This window comes from Ylistrum balloti, unplaced genomic scaffold, assembly GCF_031769215.1.
Source record: "Ylistrum balloti isolate Yb309-2 unplaced genomic scaffold, AGI_CSIRO_Ybal_v1 Utg370738, whole genome shotgun sequence".
Taxonomy (NCBI): Eukaryota; Metazoa; Mollusca; class Bivalvia; order Pectinida; family Pectinidae; genus Ylistrum; species Ylistrum balloti.
Window position 1 is genome coordinate 114,951 of NW_026782435.1, and position 10,807 is coordinate 125,757.

Here is a 10,807-nt window from a genome sequence, read left to right on the forward strand (position 1 = left end):
GCGCGAACTTTCTGTACGACAAACCAAGAGCAAAAAATATCAGAAGATTTGAGTAAAACCGATGGTCAAATCTACTGAAATGTTTATTTTCTTCATAAAACCTGTCGATTTGGTATATAATTTTCTTATTATCTAATCTTTAAGACCGATGATGATTAAATGTTTTCTAAAATCGAAGATCAACTAGATGATGTGACCGATATGCTGACGTACTACTTAGCGTACAGTGCTACAATATCAAACATTCGATGCATTTACTTCTGTTACGATGGTGATGACATCCTATTGACAAATTTACTTAAATGCGTACACTTAGGAACGACTGAAAACTGTTATCGTGAGGTCATAGGTTAAACACTATTTATAGATACGAATTCTGCGTGAACTCATCATGATTGCATCCGATTACCATATTGATAACAGGCGAGTCTATATCTATATGGGACAGGGGAACATAGGTAGGAATATCTCCTATTTAAGTATAGTCCATTAGAAATTTCTGAATAAAAGATGGTTGACATACCTGCTGAAGAAATGAATTCGGCCAATATGAATATTCAACGCACAGGTTATTTCTTTCCTAATAGAATCTGGACCACGTGGTAGGCGACACCCAATTCTTGGCTAATTTCCACTGTCTCACGCCGTACTATTACCATGCCGACCGTCATGTGTTACACCAACTTGAACACGGACCAGTTACCAGAGGACTTCGAGATATGGGCCACCGGTGTTGTAGCTGAAGTGGTAGATAACCCCGCCAAGGTGAGGTGTGGGTTTAACTATAATCTCCACTGCTGATGCCTTGACATCCTGTAATGTTATGTCTACAGAATCAGACGTCCATTATGACTGTAAACTCCAGTTATATCACTACTGACGCCTTGACATCCTGTAATGTTATGTCTACAGAATCAGACGTCCATTATAACTGTAAACTCCAGTTATATCACTACTGACGCCTTGACATCCTGTAATGTTATGTCTACAGAATCAGACGTCCATTATGACTGTAAACTCCAGTTATATCACTACTGACGCCTTGACATCCTGTAATGTTATGTCTACAGAATCAGACGTCCATTATAACTGTGAATCCTAGTTATATCACTGCTGACGCCTTGACATCCCATTGTTGTCCAGAAGCTGTTATTCTGAAGAGGATCTATTCCTCATTGATTTCAAGGATCGACGAAAAGTAGAGATTCTTAGAAAATGTTCATTTAATGATTTAAGTGTAAAAATACGTTCTTATTGGGTTAAGCATTCGGTAAAACTGCGAAAATTATACCAATGAACATAAAATAAATATAAATAAAACAACAACCTCTTCGGTACCTTCTTTTGAAAATACGTGTAGCTGATCTCATTCCAAATAGGTGTTGAATGCCAAACTATTGACAAAGAAATGTTATTAACATTATCTCCGACATCTATTTCATCATCTTACCAACTCTATTACGGTGATGTGGTGTTTGATTTTGTTTGTATTCTCACTGCACATATAAGACTTGCTACTGAACATTTTGGCATGATGACCTTTTAACTCTGAATTGGGCGGTAATTGATATGGTTATGGTACCTGATTACAAATTGTTTGGTTTAATTAACACTGTCACCGCCACCTCATATAACAGTAGTATGTATTACGTTAACAATAAATGGCAACTCTTACGAACAACATTGAATTTTTCAGATGGGGACAAAGACTTCTAAACATTAGCTGGAATATGTGTGGGGTAAAGAGTCAATAAGACAAGATAACACGACTAGTTTGAAATATGTAAGACAAGATGACACGACTTGGTTGAATTGTGTAAGACAAGATAACACGACTAGGTTGAAATATGTAAGACAAGATAACACGACTAAGTTGAAATATGTAAGACAAGATAACACGACTAAGTTGAAATATGTAAGACAAGATAACACGACTAGTTTCAATTGTGTAAGACAAGATAACACGGCTAGGTTGAAATGTGTAAGACAAGATAACACGACTAGGTTGAAATATGTAAGACAAGATAACACGACTAGGTTGAATTGTGTAAGACAAGATAACACGACTAGGTTGAAATGTTTAAGACAAGATAACACGACTTGGTTGAAATATGTAAGACAACACGACTAGGTTGAATTGTGTAAGACAAGATAACACGACTAGGTTGAAATATGTAAGACAAGATAACACGACTAGGTTGAATTGTGTAAGACAAGATAACACGACTAGGTTGAAATGTGTAAGACAAGATAACACGACTAGGTTGAAATATGTAAGACAAGATAACACGACTAGGTTGAAATATGTAAGACAAGATAACACGACTAGGTTGAAATGTGTAAGACAAGATAACACAACTAAGTTGAAATATGTAAGACAAGATAACACGACTAGGTTGAAATATGTAAGACAAGATAACACGACTAGGTTGAATTGTGTAAGACAAGATAACACGACTAGGTTGAAATGTTTAAGACAAGATAACACGACTTGGTTGAAATATGTAAGACAACACGACTAGGTTGAATTGTGTAAGACAAGATAACACGACTAGGTTGAAATATGCAAGACAAGATAACACGACTAGGTTGAATTGTGTAAGACAAGATAACACGACTAGGTTGAATTGTGTAAGACAAGATAACACGACTAGGTTGAAATGTGTAAGACAAGATAACACGACTAGGTTGAAATATGTAAGACAAGATAACACGACTAGGTTGAAATATGTAAGACAAGATAACACGACTAGGTTGAAATGTGTAAGACAAGATAACACAACTAAGTTGAAATATGTAAGACAAGATAACACGACTAGGTTTCAATTGTGTAAGACAAGATAACACGGCTAGGTTGAAATGTGTAAGACAAGATAACACGACTAGGTTGAAATATGTAAGACAAGATAACACGACTAGGTTGAAATGTGTAAGACAAGATAACACAACTAGGTTGAAATGTGTAAGACAAGATAACACGACTAGGTTGAAATGTGTAAGACAAGATAACACGACTTGGTTGAATTGTGTAAGACAAGATAACACGACTAGGTTGAATTGTGTAAGACAAGATAACACGACTAGGTTGAATTGTGTAAGACAAGATAACAATTGTGTAAGACAAGATAACACGACTAGGTTGAAATGTGTAAGACAAGATACTAGGTTGAAATATGTAAGACAAGATAACACGACTAGGTTGAATTGTGTAAGACAAGATAACACGACTAGGTTGAATTGTGTAAGACAAGATAACACGACTAGGTTGAAATATGTAAGACAAGATAACACGACTAGGTTGAAATGTGTAAGACAAGATAACACGACTTGGTTGAATTGTGTAAGACAAGATAACACGACTAGGTTGAATTGTGTAAGACAAGATAACACGACTAGGTTGAAATGTCTTGTGGATAAAATTCCGCTCATTCTTCCATGTTGTCGTTCTGATATTTCTATAACATTTTACACGTATAGACAGCCATCTTTATAAGTATGTTTGTGTTGATAAAATGAATGATTTTTATACTGATGGGACTTCTACCTTTGTTTTACACTGGAGTTTTATTGTAATATGAAGTTAATGTTGCCTTTTTCCCCTTTAATGCCATTTCGTAATATAAGAATCTTCGCCATCAGTGTATGGTTTAAACTATATAGGCTATTTCTCGTTTTATATGTTTAGTTCGTAAGTGTGGTCGTGGTTCCAAATGCCCGTATGTTGCGTTTAGAAGACCCTTCGCCCATGATGCTGGTACAAATCCATGCCATTGGAGTATTTGATAAGGAGAGGAATCCCGGCTATACAGCAAAACTAAATAAAAGCTTTAGGGAAAAGCTAAATGTACCCGCTAAAAGGTATTTATAGAAATTTGACCCAATTATTCCTTATATTATACTATCACCCTAACTTATAAAACAATCAATAGAAGATCTTTTATATAAAACCTTCATATACGCTATTCATTTTGCGTCTTTTGTACAAACCTTTAAGATGTGCTATTTAATTGAGTTTCTTTTGTACAAACATTTGCTATGCACTTGTACCTTGTACAAACCCTTGAATAGTGATATTCACTTGTGCCTTGTATAAAACATCGAAAGGTACTATTCACTTGTGTCTTGTACAATCCTTTCTGTTCTACCATGTATGCGCAACATTCTATTGTTTTCGTGTGTACAACACTTAATTAGCCGTACATTACACTAGCAATACACCGTCTGTATGTCTTTGAATATTTATTTCGATAAATTATACATTTCAGGGTGATCCTTCACTATTTTCACGTGGAACAACATATGGTTGGTTATGTGGATTGACGACCCATTTTTACATACGAAATTCATTTGTGATTGTCAATAAACCTAAGCGAAGAATGTGTTTTCTTTTCAAAGTTTGTATGAAGATGTAAAGATTTGCTATTAACATTTATGCGTCTTTTGTACAAACAATTGAAAGGTGTCACTAACTTACTGTAAAATCATGATGTTGACATTACAGTTCTTAATAGAAATTAAAGTAATCGATGTTCTGTTGTAGTATGTATATCTCCTTACATACGTTTTTGACATTGACTACAGATGGATCGCAAACCGCAGGGAAGATTCTAATGTTTGCCTATTCAATAATCTTTTCCAATGGTTTGAGGGATTGAGATCCTCTTATCTCATCCACAAGGATCCGAGTAAATGAATGTTTTCCTACCCTTAGGACCTTTTCATATATGTAATGTTCTTTACCTCATTGCTTGGAATTGTAGATGTGACCTCATTGAATTGTTGACGTGGGGTCATTTGATTGTTATCGTGACGTCATTCTATTGTCACGACAGGTACCCTGTCTCCACCATAAGGTATAACATGAAAATAATAGTTGAATCATGGATACGCATGTCTAGTGTGATATAATAAAATAGTACAAGTTATAATACTAAATCCGGTTATGAAACCCAAATATGATATTTGCTTGTTGATAATGTAGGTAACAATACCCCTACCGTGGACACTTAGTTTTCAATGGGACTGGTAATTTAACTTAAACTATTCACCAATTTACCAAGAGAGCATTGTGAGAGGACATACATTTAATGTGATAGTGGTGATGATGTACATTCATGTTTTTAGTGTCATCTGATGGAGTGATTGAAAATGAAAACCATGTGAAACAATGTGAAGCCATGTGAAGCACGAACTCCATTGAAAATAATTACTTTATCCAATATACATTTGTATACTTAGCAGAGCCAAATTATATTTTCAGTCAAAACATCGGTAAGTCCACGATCTTACCCCATTTTCATGGGGTAATCATTCAACGATAACGAGAAATTTAATAAGAAAATCAGAATGGAACTTCTCCATTTGAACCGAGGTAACCTCTATTGGACAAATCAAAACGAAACGGCGTTTCTGAAAAAAGTAAGCGAGAAGAATTTTCAAGCAAAAACAATCGTCGACAAGGAATAAAGATCCATTGACCTTGATGCGCAACTGCCAAAACACTGACGTTCGTCGGTTAGACGCCCAGTGGTAGAAAAAATCACGAAGACTGAAAACATGTAATTAACCAACCGATTTGGAATTTGATGCAAAAACTCTAAATGGCCGTAATTTCCTTTCTGGGGGCAAATCAATTTTCTAATACTCCAAGGGCATGACATAACATCTCCGCTTGGTAACTGGTTGCTCTGAAGTTGTCATCAATATTTCACGCGTTGCCAACAACGGGAAAAGAGTGTTATTTAATACTAGAGTATCGGATTGACCAATCTTAGTGACCAGACTGTTGTATAGATGACTAAATGCTTTGTCCCATGCATTTCTAACTGTTTCTAACTAAGCAAGTTAACTGATATAATAATGGTATTTCCTTCGTTACTTCAATTACCAACATAACATGCAAGTCAGCCTGTTTAGATCAATGCAATATATTTGCAATTCAATCCTTCAGCGAAAGAAAAAAAATCAGCTAATTGTTATTGACATTCACGTAACCGCTTGTATGTTGTTTGGTAACTGATACTTTCTGCTGTCGCTACACAGCGTGGTGGGGAAACAAAACTGTCGGTAGAACCCTATTAACATAGTATCATGAGTTTGTGTCATCCTTTCTTCCTGCCAATCTTTCCGTTATAGCTAGCAATGTCGTGGGAATAATAAGTCCTCACACACATGTAACGACCCCAACATGTACATATATTGGGCACTAATTTCGTTCACGGTGATATTATACTCATACGGTAACATGACCTGTTCAAGGAATTCCTTTTGAATACCAGAATACCAGACATAAACTGACGATAAATCACGTGCAAACCAGAAAAAATATAATAATAATAATAATAACAAACAAGCAAAACCAAAACAACTCCCCCCCCCCCCCCAAAAAAAAAAAAAAAAACAAAAAAACAAAAAAAAAAAAAAAACACAAACAAACAATCAAACAAAGATACGAAAACATTGAGTAATAAACATTTGATAATTTATTTGAACAATTCTCTTTCCCTCCTAAATACATTATCACTTAATTATCCGAAAAGCATGCAAGCTACCTAGAAGAAGTGCAATGTATTTTGATTCATAGATGGAAATGCACATGAATGAATGTATGAAAAGGATATGGACGACGACGCTAAAGCGGACGACGATGACGGTGATGCTGTTGTTGATGATGATGCTGCTGCTGCTGATGATGATGATATGAAACATCACGAAAGCAACAGGAATTTTACATTTTTAAATAGACATATTTAATCTGTTTAGTTTGGTGTCAGCTGGGGTTGTGATATCTATAGTAGTCTGCCCTACCAAGTAGGTCACAGCTTGTCCTGTTAATGCACAAACACACATACACTTAGGTTGCGTTTACATACGATCTCATACCAGCAGCTAAACCTATCGGCTACAGTATTTTATTTGGATCTTCTTTGTATATATCAAACAATACTAACATAATTTTACACATAACATGAGCTAGCATAAGCTAACATCTACTCTCGAATCAGCTGGGTCCGGTTTATCTCTCATTGTGTGACCTACTCTGAACCTACAGGTAGACTATCCTTTATATCATCAACCATCAGCAAGGGCACACAGTCATCCCTTGTGACAGTCCCTACAAGTCAACATGCCGTTCATTATGTGTTACACCAACCTTTCCAAGGACAAGATACCACAGGATTTTGTGGAGTGGATATCTGAGCTTGTCAGTGATGTGCTGGACAAACCAATGGAGGTAGTCAAATATTCTTGTTTGTATAATTTAGATATATGTACAGCCTGTAACAACTTTAGGTAGAATGTGCGAGTTATTAATTGTGTTTTGAAGTTAGTCAGCATAGACAGCTTAACACTGTTTTGTGTTCATCGTATGTTAACCATGTATGTTGTTTAGGTCAATCAGATGTAACACGTTTTTATCACATAAACTATTCTATAGCTCAGGAATGTGACGTGACCTCAAATAACGACTTTTCACAGTTGTTGTAAACCTAACCTGATTCAAACTCACTGACGGCAGGGTTACAGCTACCGACTAGGCTTAAAACGATATAGATAGCTTTGTCCTAAATATCTTTTGCATATCATAGGTCAAAAGGTGCAGATAATCAATGTAAATGTTTTTTCAGCATTATATACGATGATTGATAAGATGTGAGCATTGAATTGAAAAAGTTAAGCGGGAATGTCCTTTCTCGGCTCTACTATTTCCTGACTATTTTAAGGCTATATTCCCGAAGACTGCTGTCATTTGGTCAATTTATGTCCAAGGGGTAGCACTCTAATGTAAACAAGTCTTTTACATAATGGACAAAATCGCTACAAGAGTAGTGATTCAATATTTGCATAAGAAATGTCTAGCATCTAAGAATATTCATACTGATATAGTAACAACACTTGGGAAGGATGCCCTTTTATAAGTTACAGTGAAAAGGTGGGTGGCAGAATTAAAGCCGGTCAGGCAGAGCCTTCGGGATGACGCATTTCCCGGAGGTCTGTGACTATTGCTACTCCAGAAATTGTCAATTAAGTCCATAATATTGTCATGGCTAACAGGAAAGATATAGCCAGTACAGTTGGGATTTCAAAGTACATTCCATTCCATTGAGAAAACTCAGCTCATTGATCAGAAGCACACAGACGTACTTTGTTGCGTGATAATCTGAACCATTTAGAGAAAGATCATGCTAACTTTCTGCAGAGGTTTGTGACTTTGGATGGAACATGGGTCCATTATTTCATCCTAGAGGCCTAACAACAGTCTAAACAATGCAAATACCCTGGTTCACCCCCGCCAAACTTAGAAAATTGAGGATCTTAAACATTTCTAGTAAAATATTTAGATACTGAATGGAATTATGTTACAAAATAATGCAATATGTCCGCCAAAAGTTAAACCCTTCAATATAAGGCTCATAAAAATCACCCCTCGTAGATCTAAACTTCCTTTCTATTTCTATTCACGATTGACATTGATATCTTTCGACCAGAACGCTATAAATGCTTTATTGATACTAAATTGCCATTTATCATTGTATAAGAAAACAATTTACAAGGGTATTGATGTGACTTACAGTGCGTGTCGTTAATTGAAGTATCTACATTTTGAGCCGAGTTTTTTTTAAATGCACCACAGGTTATTCTGATTTACACTTGTGCGATTACTTTGGTTACAGATAATAACTTATTATAGATAATGTGACTCGTATAGGTGTCTTTATCTTGTCTTGTCTTTATCTGTATATAGTACCTAGACTATGTTGGAAACATAGTGGCACTATCTCCAATACATGTAAATATACTCGATTTTTTCAATTATCCAATGCTATTGAAGTATGTGGTTCATGCACATTTAAGGGTATATTTTAACATTGACAATGTATCTCGATCAAAGGATTTGGATTTCCTATCTCACCTTATAGGCTCCTACACTATAGGCTCCTAGCATCAGTGATGAGTCTTAGCTATAATGATGCAGTTTAATGCTTTATTGAAAGGTTCTAAATGTTTGCAATCAGTACATTAAATCCTGTGAGACACGAGAAAACAATGGATATCCACCAATTCTTTACACGGAACACAGTACATATACATAAAGTTAAAACTGATTAATTGAAAATGAACAATTTCCAAATATTGACACCGCAAACGTTATAAGCTTCAAAACTGTGATAAATACCATCTATTGTTGTTTATGTCAAAACGAAATCTATTCACAGAGCATTATTAACTTTTGATACTACGATTAATTAAACAATGTAACACATTGTTAAACTAAGTGGCTAAAAATCGAAAACTAAGAAAGTGTTGTCTCGGAATATCCAGACTGGAATGACGGAGTCGATAGGTATTCTTACAGCTGTGTATTTAGCACGCCATTTCATCAATTGTTTAGGTATTCTATATTACTGCGCGTCTATTACTAGTGAAATCATTTCAAGGAGGACCTATGCTCTTTATTTTGTATCTTTATGTTGAATATGATACAGATTTGAAATAAGATAGAGTAAGAAAATGGTCATCAACGCAAAGAGAATACCATAGACTCAATCTAATATCAAATCGGATGTACGGTTGTCTTAGGAGATGGATACTAGTAACTCTTTACTCTAGCTCTTATAATGACACAGAATACTTAATGACAACGGTGGTTGTTGCAGAGGATCACCACCACGGTGATGCCAGATATGATGATGATGAGGATGAGTACGTCCGACCCTACAATGATTGTCCAAATCCACGCCATTGACAGATTTGATGCTGAACGGAACCCCTCCTACACCGAGAAACTGAACAAAGCCATACACGAGAAACTTAATATGCCAGCTAACAGGTCAGTATATTAATGATTTTCTAAGATTTTTTTACGATCTCTCTAATAGATTAATATTAGAGTTTTAGAGAATGTTTTAAACTCTACGCATATCGTCTTATTTCTTAAATCATTCGTAGCGATAGACTCTGCACGTTTTATAAGTAAACAGATAAAATACTCAGAACAAACCACTGTACCCAGCATTTTATAGAAGTTGAAAAACCGCTTTCATGTAATCTCTCTTATATAGTATCGCATGTTCTTAGCTGTGGAAGACAACGATGACTTTTCTCTATGTTCTATATGAGAGAAAAGTATCGGTATATGCTGCCATGCGTCTGAATTACATTTGATGAGCAACTGCAACAAATTGTCTTTTGACCACGTTCTGAAGTACATGTATATGGAAAGGAAACATATGGGGAGAACATACCACCTAGGAGTTAAAGTGTAACGTCCGAGGATGTTATAAAATTATCATCATGTTTTTATTTTAATTATCGAAGTATCGCTTTTTCTATTCTATTAAAACAGTATTGATGATTGTTGTTAGATTTGTTTATTTTAGTTTGATATTATGTAATAATGGAACTATTTGTCATTACAGGGTCGTCTTTCAGTACTTTCCAGTCGATAAGACGATGGTTGGACTCGGACTTTGATTATGGAAGTGATGAACAAAAAACAGAAAAACACATTATTGGTAATCATTGTTGTGTGTTGGTAGCATAAATACATGGTCGGCTATACGCATAAATGATGAGTTGACAGGCGAGAGGGACTCCTCAATATTTCACGACATACGGAGTACACAATGACGTATTTATGGTTGGAAGCAGAAGACATGTACTCATTTGTTTTATTGAATTTGTGTTTAGATTATGTTCACATGTTGCATTTTCTTCTTGTTTCTTTAACATTTTTTCAAAATTTATTTGCCACAAGAATAAGTGTAATTCAAATATATCGATGAAAATATTTTAGATATTTCGT

At 35.4% G+C, this 10,807-nt stretch overlaps 2 protein-coding genes across 2 annotated transcripts; both read left to right on the forward strand.

The window, feature by feature from the left end:
- Positions 1-630: 630 nt before the first annotated feature.
- On the forward strand, positions 631-4,377 carry LOC132557911 (uncharacterized). The gene is made up of 3 exons (XM_060222438.1): positions 631-765; positions 3,686-3,858; positions 4,266-4,377. Exons 1-3 carry the CDS (start codon positions 658-660, stop codon positions 4,318-4,320), a joined length of 336 nt encoding a protein of 111 aa, XP_060078421.1. The 5' UTR covers positions 631-657; the 3' UTR covers positions 4,321-4,377.
- Positions 4,378-7,126: 2,749 nt separating this feature from the next.
- Positions 7,127-10,508, forward strand: LOC132557912 (MIF-like protein mif-2). Its single transcript, XM_060222439.1, has 3 exons — positions 7,127-7,234; positions 9,660-9,832; positions 10,422-10,508. The coding sequence occupies exons 1-3, from the start codon at positions 7,127-7,129 to the stop codon at positions 10,474-10,476; spliced, it is 336 nt and encodes a 111-aa protein (XP_060078422.1). The 3' UTR covers positions 10,477-10,508.
- The last annotated feature ends 299 nt before the right edge of the window (positions 10,509-10,807 follow it).